Source organism: Acomys minous, assembly GCF_964271855.1.
Source record: "Acomys minous genome assembly, chromosome: 3".
NCBI lineage: Eukaryota > Metazoa > Chordata > Mammalia > Rodentia > Muridae > Acomys > Acomys minous.
In genome coordinates, this window is record NC_140485.1 from 30,208,245 (window position 1) to 30,226,581 (window position 18,337).

The following is an 18,337-nucleotide window of genomic DNA, read 5'->3' on the forward strand; positions in this document are numbered from 1 at the left end:
GAAACTACTCAAATGTGAGCCAAATACAAAACAACAACTGTGGCTTTAAGGAAGTCTGTCCTGTATACATCCTTTACCTCTCTCCAGCTGGATACCTGCTGAGCCAGAGACCCCTGAAGAAATGGTGGCCAGCTGGCTTGTTATAACCCAATGGCAGCTGCTCTAAATCTAGGATACACAAGTTTCCATAGTAAATAAACCCGCTAAAAAATTAAACTGTTTATCACCTTAGTTTGCAAATGTAAATGAAAATGAAATGCCAGAAGAGCAAATTTAACAAAAACTATTTTATTATGAAATACATGGTGAGTGGGAGAGTACATGTTACAAAATTACAAAAGAGAAAGACAGAGGGGAAAGCAGAAACAAAAGGGTTAAAAAGTACCCATTTGCATGGAATCCATTTTGAATAAAACAGGTGAGGCTGCCAGGATACAGCCTTAGAGTAACCCTCTGGTAGAAACAGTCGGCTAACGTGTCTGAGTGTGCCCTAAATTAATCACAGTGTCTGCAGGCCTGCTCTCCATAAGGCAGTGAGGCTTCGGCAGGGATCTGTGAGAGCCTTGGCTGCCTGTCTTGCTGAATGAGCAAAGCTGCAGGACTAATTACCTTCCCCAGCTTCCACAGGGCTTTGTTCAGGTGACTGTGGAACGTGGTGTCAAACACCCCATTCATTTCTGCTGCAAGTTCCCGCAGAACAGACACTGTGGACTCGTCACTGGCATTCAGAATCCGCACAAAGAACTTATCCCACAGTGTACCGTCTTTTAGCCTAAGAAAATATAAAAACCATTTCTATCAAGACCAGACATGTGAAAATTAGAATTCGTTCTCAGTTTAACTCAATGGTACATTAATGTGCCAAATTGATATGGGGTAAGACCAAGAAGTCTAAGGCTGGCCACCATTCAAACACTCCCTGGAAAGTGCAGGGAAGAACTACAAATATAAGTCCAGCATGGTGGTGCTGAAGGCACGGAACCATTCTCTCACCTGAGCCCACAGATCTCTTCTGTATACTATGACGCAGTGACACCTGCTAGCACTCCTCCTCTACAAATGGTACCTGCTAGCTTTCCTCGACAGCATGTCACGAAATGACGTCATCCCCATGTCAGGGCCTGTCACCCTCACGGTTCTCTGAATCCTGAACTTGATTAACATACCTTGCTTTCTTACTCTTCTTGTCTTTTATCTGAAAATACTGCTGCAGCGGGCAGAGGTGTTGAGAAAAGGCCAGCGCACGCCATCTGTTTCTGCTTGTGTCAGCTACACCTAGCAGGCCCATAGCCAACTGAAGATGCCTATTAATCCTGCACATCTGAAAGCATGCTTCAAGCTATTTCATTAATGTATTTATGTATTTTTGTTATTGTTTGAGACAAGGTCTCACTGTGTAGTAGCCCTGGCTGGCCTTGAACCTCAGCCTCCCAAGTACTGGGATTAAAGGCATGAGCCACCATGTCAGGCCCAACCTATTTTAAAAAACACATATAAGAGACAAATGTGGTTGCCCAAGTTCTGAATCAAATGAAGAAGAACATACAACTTCATGTTTTGGAGAAAAGAATGAGGGCGGGGCATTAAATCTTCAACACTGATTTAAAATGAAAGCAAACTTAAGAACAGGCAGGAAGCCATCACTTGGTGAGCTTCTGCTGAGACGCCATCGGCAAAGATAAGTTACAGTAGCGAATAAGCTATCTAACAGGTCCTCGAGCGGCTGGGGCGTGCAGGGGTCCCCACTTCTACACCAGGAGATTCTGCGCTATGGTTTGGGTCTACTGACTATTTGGAAACTTAACTCTCCTGCAAAAGACAATTAACTTTGGTGAGAAAATCAATCACTAAAATGTTTCTAATAGTCTTTCCTCCCCCCCCCCCCCCCCCCCCGAGACAGGGTCTCTCTGTGTAGCCATGGCTGTCCTAGACTCGCTTTGTAGACCAGGCTGTCCTCGAACTCACAGTGATCCGCCTGCCTCTGCCTCTTGAGTGCTGGGATTAAAGGCGTGTGCCACCACGCCTGGCTTATTTCTAATATTTCTAAACAAAGAAACATCCATACTCCCATGTGAAAGCCCTAAAGTCCGAGTGGTCTATGTCTCACTTCAGTTGGCAACTCCTGTGCCGTCCCGGGCCCTCTGCAGATGCTAAGGTGGCTGTAGAGAGAAGTCCCTGGAATCACAGTAGTTGGTTTAGAAAACTAAAGTTACTTTCCACAGCAGAGGTTGCTAAAGAGAGGGGAGACGATCAGGATGGGCCTGCAGGGTCCTGTACTTACTCAGCAGTGCTCCGGCTAAGTTTCCAGAGGAGCCCGTCCCAGAAGACACTCAGGTGTTCCTTGAACAAGAGTAAGTGTGCTAGGTCGGCTATACCCAGCAGGTCGACCTGAAATCACAAAACGTTCCGTGAGCTAAAGCCGGCTCTGCTTCTACTCTGAACCTATTGAGTTGAAAAGCATATGTTAGCAGATGTTCCTTTATCTTTACAAGATGAGGAAAGCTCCTCAAAGAAATGATCAGAGGTAACTAAGGGATTATTATTGTGTGGTTTTTTGAGACAGGGCTTCTCTGCGTAGCCCTGGCTGCTCTGGAGATCACTCTGTAGACCAGGCTGGCCTCAACCTCACAGAGTGCCCCTGCCTCCAGAGGGCTGGGATTAAAGACGTGTGCCACCACTGCCCAGCAAAGAGTCGAAGACAACAGATGACTGGATGATCAAATCGCATCAGCACAGCCACTATATTTGCATGGAGTCCAGCTGTGATTGTCTGTGGCCCACACGACCACGCCTGGTACACACGGCATAACCCAGTCCGCAGACGCCCTATGTCTAGAGCTAAGTCAGAGATATGTGTGCATAAATATAGTCATGTAAGACACTTCACACCTGTCCTGGTGTTCTTTATAGTCTATCATTGCATTTAATCTCCACAGGTCTGATGGTTAAAGAGCAGAGGCTATATTATCCTCACTACTGAGTGAAAAGCAAGGAGAATAGTCCATAGGAGATGACATGGATGGTGAGTACTAGGAACGGCCGAGCGCTCAAGTTACTGCGTTATGTATCTGTGTGTGTACGCTTATCTTCTCGACAGGAACAAGGCTAACTCTAAGCTGCATGGGGATGCACTACTTGAAAACTAGGCCATCTTTTCTAGGCAGGTCAGTGCCAGTAAATAGCAGCCTACACAGCTTATCTAGGTAAGGAAGAGGTTAGGAAATGCTCTCTGTGTTTGCCCAGGCTTGTCTTCCACTTGCCTGGTAGGGAGAAGAACAGTTAGCCAGGATCTTTTGTCCTTCCAGGATCTGCATGGTCCGAAAGCCACTGTAGTCCAAAGCGTCCAGCTGCACCCTCAGGTCGACACTATAGGAAAAGTCCACTATCTTCACAGCGTGATCGCTCTTACTGCAGTCATAGGGGTCATGGATTCTGTAGCCAGGTTCAAGAGGAGATCACAGAAACAGGCTGTGAAAGCAGCTGCATAGCTGGCCTTTTTCGGTTTTTTTCCCCCTCTTTTTAAGGACTACAGGTGTGTCTTAGCCTTGCCAACAGTGCCCTCCAGTGGTTAGTTATGAAAATGCACACATAGAAGTAAAGGCAATGCCAGCCTGAAGGGTTAGGATCACAGCTTTGGTCACACAGACTAACTAATCTAAAGCACAGACCATTCTCAGCCATCTACACTATGGAGTAAAGACGGGCATTAGAAGCAGGCTGTGCACACACAGGGTCATAGCCCTTTTGCTTACTGTAACAGGTGGGCTCCTCACATAGCAAAAAATCTACACCTCTGAAGTTTAATAAGACAACTTGTAAGGTTGTTTTCCAGTGAACTGCTATTTATATTGTAATGTTTCCTGTTATTTGCTATGACTATCGAGAAATAATTTGCCCTAGGGGGGAAACACCCTTCATGTGGTCCTTTTGTTTTCTTTCTCAATCAGTTCCCTCCAGTTCCCCACAGGCAGGAAGGCAGGCCTTCCACCAGGCTTTCCGGGACCTGGATCACAGCCTTCTGCAGCAGTTTAAAGAAGCCCTGCTCCAGCTCTGCGCTCAGCTGCTAATACAGCCCTGAGCAAAAGCTCTCCTCCTCTCCCTCTCCCAGGTTAGCAACCGCTTTTCCAGGGAGCGCTCCCCCTTCCCCTTGGTCTCATTTTCTCATAAGTTATGTACACAATAAACAAAGTGACTTCAAAAGTCTCTTTCTTGGGGGCTGGAGGTGGCTCGGAGGCTAAGAATACTTGTTGCTCTTGCAGAGGACCAGGGCTCAAAAGCCAGAGTCCACATGGTGGTTTACAATGACCCAGAACTCCAGTTCCAGGGATGCCACACCCTGTCCTGACCTCCACAACACCAAGCATGCATGCAGTACACACCCATGCATGTAGACAAACACACATCAAAAATGTATATGCAAACATACATAAAACATATATGTATCTAAGCACACAATCTATGTATGTTAAATATATAAACATACATATTTATAACATATATCTAATAACAACAATAATAAAAAGGCTCTTCCGGCTTTTAATATCTTATGGTTCTATATATTTCCTGTCAAATTTGTTAAATAAAAGATAACGTCCTTTTATATTTTTCCTGGTGTTCAGTTGGAGCCCAGGACTTTACGCATGCAAGGTAAGCACCCTGTCACCTATATGTTCCCAGCACCACATGGCAGCTCATAACCATCTGTAACTTCAGTCCTGTCTGACTCCTGTCCTTGGTGGGCTCCAGGAAGGCACGTGATGCAGATACAAACTTACACACATACTTTTTTTTTTGGAGACAAGGTTCTCTGTATAATAGTCCTGGCTGTCCTGGACTCACTTTGTAGACTAGGCTGGCCTCGAACTCACAGAGATCCACCTGCTTCTGCCTCCCAAGTTCTGGGATTAAAGGTATGCATCACCACGCCTGGCTACACACACTTCTGCCTGCGTGTGTGCCTGCACACCGGAAGAGGGCACCAGATCTCATTATATATGGTTGACTGGGAATTGAACTCAGGACCTTTGGAAGAACAGCAAGTGCTCTTAACCTCTGAGCCATCTCTCCAGCCCCTAGACACACTTTTTAAAAAGACATAAATATGACAATTATTCAAAACAAAAACCAAGACAGCCACTGTAGGAAAATGGAAAGGACCGACCTGTTTCTTAGGATCAGACTCCTTGGACTCAAGTCTCCATGAACTATCTCAGCTTTGTGTAGCTTCTCCACTATTGTCAGGACATTATGAATAATCAACACCATTATTTCATTAGTAACGAATTCGCTGTGTTGGAGAAGATCCTGGAATCAGAAAGACAGAAAACTACTCCTTAAGCTGTCACATCTGCAGCACATCCGCTGTGAAGGCAGCGGTTGGCATTTCCTTTGCTCCCCACTGGGATGCAGGCTGCATCCCTGCCCCAGCTTTAACACTGAGGTCTCCTTAGGACTGTAAGGACTGACGGCACACGTGCAGGCAGAATATTGTATACATAATGAATAAAGAAATAACCAAATAAAGACTGTACAGGTTTAATGAGACTGGATGAAGAGCATGAAGGAGAGGTAGAGGTGCTTGCTGCCAAGCCAGAGGCCCTTTCCTGGAATCTATATGGTGGATGGGGAGAAAGGACTCCTGAAAGCTGTTCTGATAGCCACATGCATGTCCATGTGGACACACATGGACACACATACACACACACACACACACACACACACACACACACACACAGTAACACATTACAAAAATTATTTTGGTAGCAAAGCCTGAAGAACACAACAAAGAATAAACTGATATATCTGTATTGTAAAAAGGATGCGAGGAGGTGGCATAGGCAAGACAAAACTTTCATTTAGCTTTAGATGAGTTGATAAGAAATTACTCTAGTCAGGTCACTCGCACTCATCCATCTCTGTCAAAAAGGTATTTGATCAAGACTGCCTGGATGGGAGGCTGGGGCTGCACCCCCGCGGGGCAGTGTCGGCCTAGCCTGGATGGGCTCGGCTCCAGCCGCAGCACTACAACCAACCATCAACGCAGCATTGCCTGAGAAGGGTCAGTCATCAGTACTGTACGACTCTAGCTGAGCTGGTCTTTCTCTAGAGACAGAGTGTTGGAGTGCACCTGTAACCCCAGCACTTCCAGGAGTTCAAGGCCACTTAACCACCGAGCCTGCCGACTTACGTGTGGTCCCTGGAAGGCATGTGTCAGAAGGAGAGCTGACTTACAATTATCCTCAATTTCCACATGTGCACCACAGTGCGCACACAGTGAATGTTAAATTAGTAAGAATTAACAATTGGTTTACTTCTTTCCTTTTTTCTGAGTCAGGGTTTTTCTCTGTATAGTCCTGGCTGTCCTGGGCTCACTTTGTAGACCAGGCCGGCCTCAAGCTCACAAAGACCTGCCTGCCTCTGCCTCCAGAGTGCTGGGATTAAAGGTGTGCACCAGTACTGCTGTTCTAGATAATTGAAAGGAATTTTGTATTAAACATCTTAAAATTTTAATACATTAATTTGTGTGTAAATGCACGAGCACGCATGCGTATGTGCACATGCCATGATATCAGAGTGGTAAAAAAAAGACAATTTATAGGATTTAATTCTCTCTCATCACAATTTGGGTGCTGGGGGTCACACTCAGGTCTTTAGACTTGGCAGCAAGTGCCCCACCTGCTGAGCCATTTCACCAGCCCCATAATTCCTGTATTAAATGTCTTTCATGAATATATGAATTTCTCATTTTAACTTAAAATTGTATGTTTTTAGAATTATCACAAACCTGAAGGGTGGAACAACTTATGTACTGGTACCAAACGATGTGGCCGTCTTGGTACTGCCAATAGCTGCAAGGCTGGTCACAGTCCTCACTCAGACGCTCCTTTAACTTGAGGTTGATATAGAAATCCCATGGGATAGGCTGAGACGATGCCTGTGAGACAATTTTAAAAGGTAAGGACAAGTAGGATAAATGGTGATGCCTGGCAGACTGAAAACCCAATAGGAGACATGGTCTCACCACAGAGCCCTGGATGGCCTAGAACCCTCTCTATAGACCAGGTCAGCCTTGAACTCAGAGATCCAGCTGCCTCTGCCTCCTAGAAAAGTGTGTACTATCATGCTTAACTGGAAAACATGCCTTAGTCATAAATAACAAAATCACATTATTTGGAAGAAAGTAGATTATGGTAAGTGAAATGAGCCAGACACAGAAAGACAAATACACTGTGCTTTCTATCATACACAGAATCTCGATTTAATTATATATGCATGAAAGCAAGAGGAAACTATAAGGAGGAGGAGCAGCATTGGGGAGGACGGGGAGAGCGACAGAAGGGGAACAGATATGAGTAAAGAACAGTCATGTATATTGTGTTGTAATAATAAGACCTTTTACTTTGCACACTAGCTAAGACCAACCAACCCCAAACACAACAATAACAACAAAACCTGCAGAACTCAGGAGGCAGAAGCAGGAGGACAAACGCAAGTTTAGGCTAGCCTGGTCTACACACGAGTTCCAGACCACCCAGGACTTCAGAGTGAGACCCTGTCTAAAACCAACAAAACCCTCCACATTCCTTCCAGCCTGTCTTCGTCACTGTTCTATCGATGTGAGGTGACACCACGACCTTGAACACAACTCTTATAAAAGAAAGCCTTTAACTGGGGCTGGCTACAGCTTCAGGGGCTGTCATTATCATCACGGCGAGGAGCATGGCGGCAACATGCAGGCAGACATGGTGCCGGAGAAGTAGCTGAGAGCTACATCCTGATACCTGGGCAGAGAGCGACTCTGGGCCTGGCCTGGGCTTTTGAAACCTCAAAGCCCACCCCTAGTCCTTCTAATCCTATCAAGAGTTATACACCTGCCCGGGTGACTGAGCAGCTGTCTAATACAGAAACCTATGGAAGCCATCCTTATTCAAACCACCACATAGGCCTTCCGACACTCCAGCAAATATGAAGTAAACTGTAACTAAAAATGCATCATCTGGATAGGCATAGTGGTGTACCCTTTAATGCCAGCACTCAACACTGTGAGTTCCAGGCCAACAGGGTTGCATAGTAAGACCTTGTCTAAAATGCCAAAACCAAACTACCACCAACAAAAACCAAAGCATAACCTATAAGGAAGGACACAGGAGCAGTACAGCTCTGGCAGCTGGAAGAGAATAGAGCCGATGCACTTAGAGGACACATGGAGTGCTGTCTTGGCAACAGAGGAAACTGCAGAGCAGCCTTGTGCACAGGTGCCACTACATCCATACACCCAGCAGCATCTGCTCAGTGAGGAAGGCTGGATGCAGCCACAGGAGTGCCCAAACTGCACTGAAGAGGGACTCGTCTCTCACTCCTGTCCCTGCAGCCCCGCTCCATGACTGCTTCTCCCCTCTCTCTCAAGGTGTACAGAGCAAACAGCCTGGACCAGAAGATGTTAGGCACCATGGAGGACAAGGTGGAAACTAAGAAGCTAATGTGTCACATGTGGCACCTTCCTTGTCCTGTCTCTCACACTACTTCCTTCTCATTCCAGCAGTCAGGCGTATTCTCTGGGCAGGGAAAGAGAAGCCTTCTTTCAGAGATCCAATCCGCTCAGGAGAAAAGATTTAACAGCTGGTGGGTTTGCTAAGAAAATGCCAAAACTGCATCACCTACAGTGAAGCCCCACGGCTGTCAAGGTCTCTTTTAAATACACACAGGTTTCAATTAGCTGTGAGTGTTGTACATCTAACCCCAAAGAGAGCCAAACACTCAGAAAGTTGCTAATGTGAAAAGATAGAACTTGAAGTAGACAAAAAGAGAACAGATGGGGAGGGCACACTGGGAAGGGCATAGACTTCTGCCTCCCTCTTTTAAAAAAACCACCTCTATAGTTTGTGTGTGTTTCTGTGTTTCTATATGTGTGTGTGTGTGTGTCATGGCCTGGGTATGACAGGACAACTTATAGGAGTTTGCAATATTTTTCCATGCCAGTTTCAGAGATTGAACTCAGGTTGTCAGGCTTGGTGGCAAGCACCTTTATCCACTGGCCCATCTTGCTGGCCCCTTCCCTCCGCCTCCAAAAAAATTTAAAACTTCATTAATAATCTCAGTGAAATAAAAAAATATCGTCCCTTTGTAAGAAGTATAAAACCTATAAAAAGATTAAAACTATGGTTATAAAATAGTCTGAATCTAGCCAGGTGTGATGGTGCCTGCCTTTAATCCCAGCACTTTGGAGGCAAAGGCAGGCAGATCACTGTGAGTTCGAGGCCAGCCTGGTCTACAAAGTGAGTCCAGGACAGCCAGGGCTACACAGTGAAACCCTGTCTCAAAAATCAAAAACAACAACAAAAAAAAAAAAAAAAAAAAAAAAAGACAGAAAAAAGAAAAGAAAAAAGTCTGAATCTCCTTGTTGTACAGCACAGGAATCAACCATGGATAGAAAATACTTGGGGTTGCGGGGACAGGGAGAACAACACACAATAAATAACATAGTATGTATATTATGTCAGGTAGTATAGGTAACATAATGATTTAAAGCATCCGGGAGTGTGTGTAGGCTGTTTGCAAATACTATGTCAGTTTATATAAAGGACTTGAACACCTCAGGCTGGGTGTCTGGCATGGGTGGGAGGTGTCTCAGAAGCAATCCCCTGAAGTTACCAACAGACAACTGAACTACAGAAAGTAAGACAAAGGAGAGGCTAGGGGAGGAATAAAAATATTTTACTTTTAATTTTGTTTGTCTGTATGCGGTTATGTACACTGAAGGGCAGGCTCCCTTAGAAGAGGGGCTCAGATCCTAGGGAGCTGGAGTCACAGGTGGCTGTGCGCTGGCCAGTGTAGGTGTGGGAATCAAACTCCTCTCCAATAGCTATAGATGAAAGCGAGGGAGGGAGAGAAGGAGACAGGGGGGGGCGGGGGAGAGGGAGAGACAGAGACAGAGAGAGAAGGAGAGAGAGAGGGAGGAGAGAAGGAGAGAGAGGGAGGGAGGGAGGGAAAGAGAGAGGGAGAGAGAGAGAGAGAACACGTACAATTTTGATTTCTTTAATAAGCTCAGTCATGTTATGTGATGATGTTTTTGTTTAATCCCAGGTGTGGAATATGGGGCTGCTCCAGACTGTCCACAGTTGCTAAATGACTTGCCCTGGGCCCTGGTGGGGCGTGATTTCATCAGCTGAAGATAGTTTATATTTGGAATTTTGGGAAGTCTGCAGGGGGTATGTCAATGCCGAGCCCCAGGTAAGGCTGGTTGCTGCTTGGAGATGACGAAGACTAGACTTGCCCTAAAGAACCTGACGGCCCTAATCAGCAGGCAGTAGTCTAAAGAGGTCTAACACCCCCTTTTCCCTCTACCCTTCTTTCTCTCCTAGTGTTGGGGGGCGGGGAGGGACTGGGGGAGAAGGGCAATAGGTAAAGGAACTCAGTAGAGTGACCAAAAAGTAATAAAAAATAGGGCTGGTGAGACGGCTCAGTGAGTAAAGGTGCCCAGAACCTATGATGGCAGAAAACAGTCCACAAACCATCCTCACATCTATACACACATACACAACACAAATAAATAAATAATGCTAAACAACAAATAACTGTGTGGAAAAGCCTATACCATATGAGAAACTACAAATTGAGAAAGCAGAAAATTAAACAAACAATGTTTTTCTTCAAAGAAAGTGTCAGGACTGACAGAACTTCCCATACTGCAGTGTCTCCTGACCATCTGCCTAGCACATAGGTGACAACAGACTTACTACATCAAAGCGGTAACTGCTACATGCCAGAGACAAAAGACTTTTCCAGGGTCTAAAGACAGGGAGAAATTTCACACAAAGCTACCAGAATTAAAATGACAGCTGGGCATGGTGACACATGCCTGTAATCCAAGTATGCAGGAGGCAGAGACAGGAGGATTACTGGTTTGAGACCAACCAGGCCTACATAGCAGGACCTTTATCTTAAAACACGAAATCGACCGACTCCAACCGGTATAACTCTTGTTCACTCAGAGCCCCACTGCACTTCTAGAACTTGATGGTGTGGAGTGGCTGACCCCTGACAACTTCCTTCGCTCCTTTTATGCTGATTCTTCTAAAACTATCCAAAAGCTAAAGACTGTGACATTAGACGCTAGCCAACAGGGAAAAGTCACAGACACCACATACATTAGAATGAAAACCAAGTGAACGTCTGTGCCCAGGAGTGCTTGGTTTCGGTTCTAGTATACCCTTTTCAAACAAAATTGCATTACTGAGCTTTAAAAAAAGAAAAGAAAAGAAAAGAAAAAGAAAAAGATTAGGATGGCAAGTGAATTCAAAAGTAAGGTTAGGAAGGAAGTGAGGATGTGGCTCAGTGATGTGACATTTGCTTATGCCTATATTCAGTGTCTAAAATTGTAGTTAATAAAACAAAAACCACCAAAAACCAATTTACCAAACAACAGAGAAAACAAACAAAACCAAGCAAGGTTACAAAAGAAGGCTTTAAAATTCTAAAGAAAAAGGGCTGGAGAGATGGATGGCTCAGAGGTTAAGGACATTGACTGCTCTTCCAGAGGTTCCGAGTTCAATTCCCAGCAACCACATGGTAGCTCACAACCATCTACAATGTGATCTGATGCCCTCTTCTGCCCTGCAGGTGTACATGCAGACAGAGCACTGTGAACATAATAATAAATAAATAATTCTTTTTTTAAAAAAAATTCTAAAGAAAAGTTGGGTGTGGTGGTGCACACCTTTAATCCCAGCACTCAGCTCGGGAGGCAGAGGCAGGTGGATCATGTGAGTTCGAGGTCAGCCTGGTATATAAAGTGAGTCCAGGACAGCCAAGGCTGCACAGAGAAACCCTGTCTTGAAGAAAGAAAGAAAGAAAGAAAGAAAGAAAGAAAGAATTCTATATCCAATCAAACTACCAATCAAGAAAAGACACAGAATAAGGAATTTTCTGATCCAGAGGACTTAAAAAACTTTTGCCTCCTTTTCCTCAGAAAGCTACTAAAGGATGCACTTTCCCAAAATTAGAGGAATTAAGCCAAGGAAAAAGCAGAGGGAAAAGGTATCTGGGTGTCCAATATAAGGAAACTATAATGAGACTTCCCCACAGTAACGGTGAATGGAGATCTCACAGTGACACACAACTAGAACGTGACCTGTCACGGGGGGGCAGCCCACATACTCCAGGGCACATCTCTGAAGATAAAGTCAACAGAACTCAGCATGCCCGGACACAGAAGTCTTCACATAATGGCCCCTCGCGTATGATCTCTGATGGTGACCTGGCATGGTGACTGATTTTGGACAGCTCACTGACTTCCCAGTAAAGAAGCCAGCAGGTTTGACAGTGCCATGGGGACACAACCACCTCCTTTGCTTATTTACTAGGGTCAGTCTCACCTTTATCATGGTCAGCTCTGCAGAGTTTCTTGGTGCCACCCAGAATAACCTGTAATCTTCACAGAGTAGGTGCTCGTGTTTAATGCAGTAGTCTTCGTCACCTGTTGGAAAGGGTGGAGGCCATTTAAATCTGTGAACAGATGCGGGTCCTTACACCTTCCCTACCTGGCTTAGGGGTGAGAGGGGCTGCTGTTTTCGTCAGTAACTGGCAACTAGAGTACTTTTCACAATCATGTGCTTACAACTCCAAGGGCGGCCGGACAGGTGGCTCAGCAGTTAAAAGCACCTGCTGCTCTTGCCGAGGACAGGGGTTTAATTCCCAGCACCACAGGGAGGATCACAGCCACCTGCAGTCCAACAGGCATCGCATACACACAGGCAAAACACTCATAAAGTAAATTACATAAACCTGAAAAAATATCTTTTAAAAAAGAGGCAAATGAAAGTGCTCTTGCTACCGTGGCAGGACATTGTCAATGTGTTAACCTCTGCAACACTAACCTAGAAACCATCAGTGTTCAAGGGCTCAGGGCATTCAAGTCACTTATCTATATGATGTCACAAGCAAAAGGCCAGGTACTCAACAATACTTACCAAACTCGATTTCCTTCCCTAGTTCCAATGTAGGCATCGGTCCGTCTTCCATAGACAACTCTGCAGAAATACCTAACTGTGGTAAGGATTTCAATAGTTGTAGGCGATATTGTGAACACCAGGGTGACTGAACAGCGTTTTCTGTGGAGAAAGGAAGTTGTTGAGAAAACATAAAAACTACTGTTTGACACATGGTGCTAAAGGGCTGGGCAGATGGGCTGGTGGTTAAGAGCACTTCTTGATCTTCCAGAGGATCCGCTCCAGTCCCTGCTCACAGCTGCCTGTAACCCAGCTCCAGGAGGACTGGGGACCCTTTCTCTACTCCTCCCCCCCCCCCATACACACATATAAACAAGAATTTTAAAAAACAGAATAGGGCCCAGGCAGTGGTGGCACTTGGGAGGCAGAGGCAGGCGAATCTCTGTGAGTTAGAGGCCAGCCTGGTCTACAAAACAAATCCAGGATAGCCAAGGCTACACAGAGAAAGCTTCTCTCAGAAAACCAAACCAAAACAAAACAAAACAAAAAAAGGGAGGTGGGAGACATTTCAACATTGCAAAAATCTACACTGCTAATCTGACCACATCCATTTGCCTCGGGTACTTATGAAATTATGTTGAGTTAGCACTGGCTTATTTGGGAAATGCAGGTGTGGCAGCTTTGCTGGTCTACAGCGCAGTCTCTGAGGGGCGTAACCGTTCACCAGGCAGATCTACCTGCAGCGTCCGTGGTCAGTTCCAGCTTCTCAGGAATCTGAAAGCCTTTGATGGAGGATGTACTTGCACCTGAGGAGCCGGAGAAGCCGGATGACTGAGTGGCTTCACGGCTGTCTTCGATAATTGGGCTGCAAGAAACAAAAGCGAACCTGTCTTCAGGGCTATGTACACCAGCTTGTTAGAGCCTTATCTATTTTCCTAATAGAGAGCCATCTACTTTTACGAGGGTTTACTGGCATGAATGTAAGTGCAGAGCCCAGAGGCCACAAGAAGACGTCAAATGCCCTGGAGCCGGAGTTAGAGGGTTGTGAGCTGCCACTGTGGCTGCTGTAACTGAACCTGGGGACTCTCCAAGAACAGCTAGTGCTTTTAACCACTAACCAGCCATCTCTTTAGCCAACAACTTTATACGTTTTTAAATGACAAATTTTATACTGAATTCATCTCGTAATAGTTTATTTTAAAATAATTTAATAGTTGCTATGATTTTTATTAGTCTCTTTTTTAAAGGACATAATTTTCCAAAATCAGAAACAGATAAAGAATGTTTTAGATTTACTTACGTATGTATGCGAGCATTCTGCTCACAGGTTTGTGACCTGTGTGTGTGTCTGGTACCTGCAGAGGTCAGGAGAGGGCAATGGATCCCCAAGTCCTGCACTTATGGACAGTGGTTGCTGTGTGGGAATCAAAGCCAGGTCCGCTACAAGAACGTGCTCTGAAGTGCTGAGCCACTGCTCCCTCTGTACCTCTGAGTCTCATAACTATCAAAATTTACTTCTTCTGTTCCTTAAATCCAAGCCAATCAGCTAACTCCAGTGACGTTACACCTGGGACAGACTGGAACTGCTAACAAGCCCACAGAGCAAGACAGCAAACCCTCCATTCACCTCAGCTTCTTGACGCTGAGGGTTTGGTTATACATAGCAGCCTCCATGGTGTGGTGCCCCTCAGCGCTCTTTCCATCAAGATCCTCTTCCTGCAGCCGTCCCTCAGCATCCGGGGGCATGCCCTTCAAGGACAGAAGCTCATGGAAAGGAGTGGATGCAAAGCGAGCTGCTCTAGCAAAGTCACAAGTGTCCTCAGGGTTAGGACAAAGGGTTACGTTCCGGAAACCTGTGATGATGGCATCTTCACTCAAAGGTTCAATTTCTGTAAATTCATCCTAAAACAAGACAACACAGTTTAGCTAAAATAGTTCAGCAAACATGTAATATAAAACACACACGCATGCACGCACACATGCACACATTTTTACCTTGGATATCAGATCATTGCCATGGGATTTAGAAATGACACACCAGGTCCTCTAGTTGAAGACAATTTAAGCACACAGGACAGCACAGAAGAACATGATTTTGTTAACAAAGAAAACTATACTTCATCAAAAAGTAGGCCTTGACAACTCAGAAAAACTGCTTAATGTCTTCTCCCAAACAATTTGCCCTGAAAGCTGAAGAACTGACACTACTTTTCTCACTTAAAAAGTATTCTCGAAGTATGGAGAGATGGCCCAGCGGGTAAGAGCACTGGCTGCTCTTCCAGAGGACCCCAGTTCAATTCCCAGCACCCACATGGCAGCTCACAACTGTCTGTCAGTCTACTGGAGTTCCAGCACTTTTACACAGATACATGCAGGCAGAACATCAATGCACATAAATTTTTTAAAATGACTGTTTTGTTTTTTTACTTTGTAGACCAGGCTGACCTCGAACTCACAGAGATCCATCTGACTCCTGCCTCCTGAGTGCACCACCACCTGACTTTTTTTTTTTTTTTTTTTTTTTTGAGACAAGGTTTCTCTGTGGAGCACTGGCTGTTCTGGACTTAGTTTATAGACCAGGCTGGCCTCGAACTCACAGAGATCCTCCTGCTTCTGCCTCCCTGAATGCTGGGACTCAAGGCATATGCCACCATGCCCAGCAATAAATAACTTTTAAAAAATGTAAAAAGAAAAGAAAAGTATTCTGGGAGCTGGAGAGAAGGCTACTCTTCTAGAGGTCTTGAGTTCAGTTCCCCGCAACCATATGGTGGCTCACAGCCAGCTCTAATGGAGGTCTGATGCCTTCTTCTGTCATGCAGGCATACAAACAGGTAGAGCACTCATATGTATAAAATACATCAACAAATATCAAGGGGGAAATAACGCCTGGATTCCTTCTCTGGGAACTCAAAACCCATGCAGCTGGAGTGGGGCCTGAGTGTCTTCATCAGTCACAGCTATCTCCTGAGTCATGAAAATTCTCTACATAGATATAAAATAGCACTAGTTATATATACAATTTATGTACTTTACCAGATATAAAATATATTTGAAGAAAGTAAATAAAAATAAAACTGTATTTTAAAAAAATGCCTCTCAAAGACTTTGCTGCTTCCTTGGCCATGGAGGAAGCACAGTCCCTGAAGCTCCTCGATGCCTCACTCCTCCTCAGCCTCCCAGCAAGCACCTGCAGCTTCCTTCCCCAGTGTTAACAAAATGCCAACGCAATGCCTTTGATTTAGTTTGAGTTGAAAGCCTATACAGTATCTTTTTACCTCTGGTTAACTAAGTCACTATATGACAGTAGTTAGAACAGGAAGGGGGCAGGAGTGAGTACACGCACCTACAGCCAAGCCTGGTGTCCCGAGACTCACATGCTGTAAACAGAGAACTTCTATGTAAACATGCAAGCACTCACGCAGAAACACAAAACAATAATATGTAAATAAATAAAAATAGAACAGGAAGGAAAAATGGTTGGCCTACATAATGTTTCCATTGCCCCAAAAGGCATTTTACATATGTGTTGGATAAAAAAAAAATAATTGCAAGTTTGAAAAGGCCATCATATTAGTGACACCCCCAACCTTCTTAGACTTTGAGATATACTCCACCGCTGTGGAGTGTGTGTGCACCTCAGGGTCCCTCAGAAAGCCCAGCACACTCCCAGCCCCTTTCCATTACCCTCGCCGTCACTCCCAAGTGCTCCACTTCACTATGACACTTTGCACACATGGAAGAATATTTACCACAAGTTTCTTTATATCACATCAGACACACATTCCATTTTCAGTTTGAGTGGCAAGGAGAGCACGGGAGTTACTTCCAAAGCAATGTTCTCTGCAGACACACAAGTCCACGTACTTAGAATCCTCACGTCCCTCGCCATGAGGCTGAGCTCATGCTCAGGCAGTTGCATTTATCAGTATGCCATGCCTTCCTCTGAATTGTCAGGCAATACGCCACTCTGTTGACAAACGTGACCTACCCATCAGCTGATAACACTTAGGCTGCTCTCTATGAACCTTCTGGGTGTATGTCACGGATAGGAAACACTGAGGTTTATGGTAACTATTAATGTTTCTTTTTTCCAAGACAAGGTTCCTCTGTGTACCACTTTGTAGACCAAGGTGGCTTTGAACTCACAGAAATCCACCTGCCTCTGCCTCCTGAGAGCTGGGATTAAAGGCATGCACTACCATTGCCTGGAGTAATTATTTTTATTTTATTTTATGCTGTCCTTTTATGAGTGTTTTGCCTACATGTAAGTTAGCATATCATGTGTGTGCGTCACCCATGGGAGCTCCGCTCTGTTGCAGCAGTGTATGAAGGGTCTGATTCTCTACATCTTGCCCCAGCTCGTGTGACTATTCATCTCCTGATTCCAGACACCCTGTTGGGGTATAGGTACAATGTAGTATCTCACTGTGGTTCTGATTTGCATTTTCCTGGTGACACGATTCTGAAAATCTTTTCATGTACTTAGTTCAAATTAGTGATTTTCATTTTGACCCTAATATTCTTTTTGTTGTTGTTGTATGGTTTTTGTTTTTCGAGACAGGGTTTCTCTTTGTAGCCTTGAGCCTTGGCTGTCCTGGACTCACTTGTAGACCAGGCTGGCCTCAAACTCACAAAGACCCACCTGCCTCTGCCTCCCAAGTGCTGGGATTAAAGGCATGCGCCACCAAGCCTGGCCTAATAGTCTTTTGAACAAGATCTAGCTCTGTGTTCAAGCTGGCCTCAAACTGACAACACAGCCTAGGCTGACTTTGAACTCATAATCCTCTACTCCCACTGTCTGTTGAGATCACAAGCATGCCTCAACAGGCTTAGCACTTAGCCCTAAACTTTGGTTTTAAATTGATTACATTTATTTGTGTGTGTGTGTGTGTGTGTGTGAGAGAGAGAGAGAGAGAGAGAGAGAGAGAGAGAGAGAGAGAGAGAGAGAGAGAGAGAGAGAGAGAGACCCATGGTCAGAAGACAACCTGTGGGAGTCAGTTCTCTCTTTTCATTATGTGGGACCAGGAATCATCTCAGGCCACGGGGCTTGGCAGGAAGTGCTTTTACCCACCGAGCCAGCCAAGCAGCCAAGGGCTGACTTCTGAGAGATTGGAGTGAAGCAAGTCACTAAGCCATTTATGTTAACTTACACAACCATCAGGAGACGTGTCCTCAGTTGAGGCAATGATTTCTGTGTTCTTGAGAACCGCAAGGGGTCTTCGCTGGGCCTTGAGAGCCTGTGGAGGGCCTGAAGCAGGACTGGGGAAGATACGCTGCAGTTAGCACCCCGTTACTGTATACACATGTAACAGGAGACCTCTGGTTCATGCTTTTTTTGGTTGTTTGTGAGATAAAATTGCATTAAAGAGTAGGAAGGACTGAGTTGAGGA

At 45.1% G+C, this 18,337-nt stretch overlaps 1 protein-coding gene across 3 annotated transcripts in view; it reads right to left on the reverse strand.

Annotated features, from left to right (window-relative positions):
- Positions 1 to 268: 268 nt before the first annotated feature.
- BUB1B (BUB1 mitotic checkpoint serine/threonine kinase B) overlaps positions 269 to 18,337 on the reverse strand; it is a 52,182-nt gene continuing 34,113 nt past the window's right edge. For 2 of the 3 annotated variants that reach the window (XM_084776923.1, XM_084776922.1), the window contains exons 14-23: positions 18,098 to 18,206; positions 14,575 to 14,849; positions 13,685 to 13,812; positions 12,969 to 13,109; positions 12,375 to 12,475; positions 6,785 to 6,934; positions 5,162 to 5,304; positions 3,261 to 3,432; positions 2,282 to 2,388; positions 269 to 772 (exon numbers count right to left, since the gene is read on the reverse strand). In XM_084776923.1, the coding sequence (XP_084633049.1) occupies positions 496 to 772; positions 2,282 to 2,388; positions 3,261 to 3,432; positions 5,162 to 5,304; positions 6,785 to 6,934; positions 12,375 to 12,475; positions 12,969 to 13,109; positions 13,685 to 13,812; positions 14,575 to 14,849; positions 18,098 to 18,206 (1,603 nt within the window). In that variant the 3' untranslated portion in view covers positions 269 to 495. The remainder of the gene's footprint in view (positions 773 to 2,281; positions 2,389 to 3,260; positions 3,433 to 5,161; positions 5,305 to 6,784; positions 6,935 to 12,374; positions 12,476 to 12,968; positions 13,110 to 13,684; positions 13,813 to 14,574; positions 14,850 to 18,097; positions 18,207 to 18,337) is intronic. The other variant, XM_084776924.1, reaches the window with a different exon arrangement.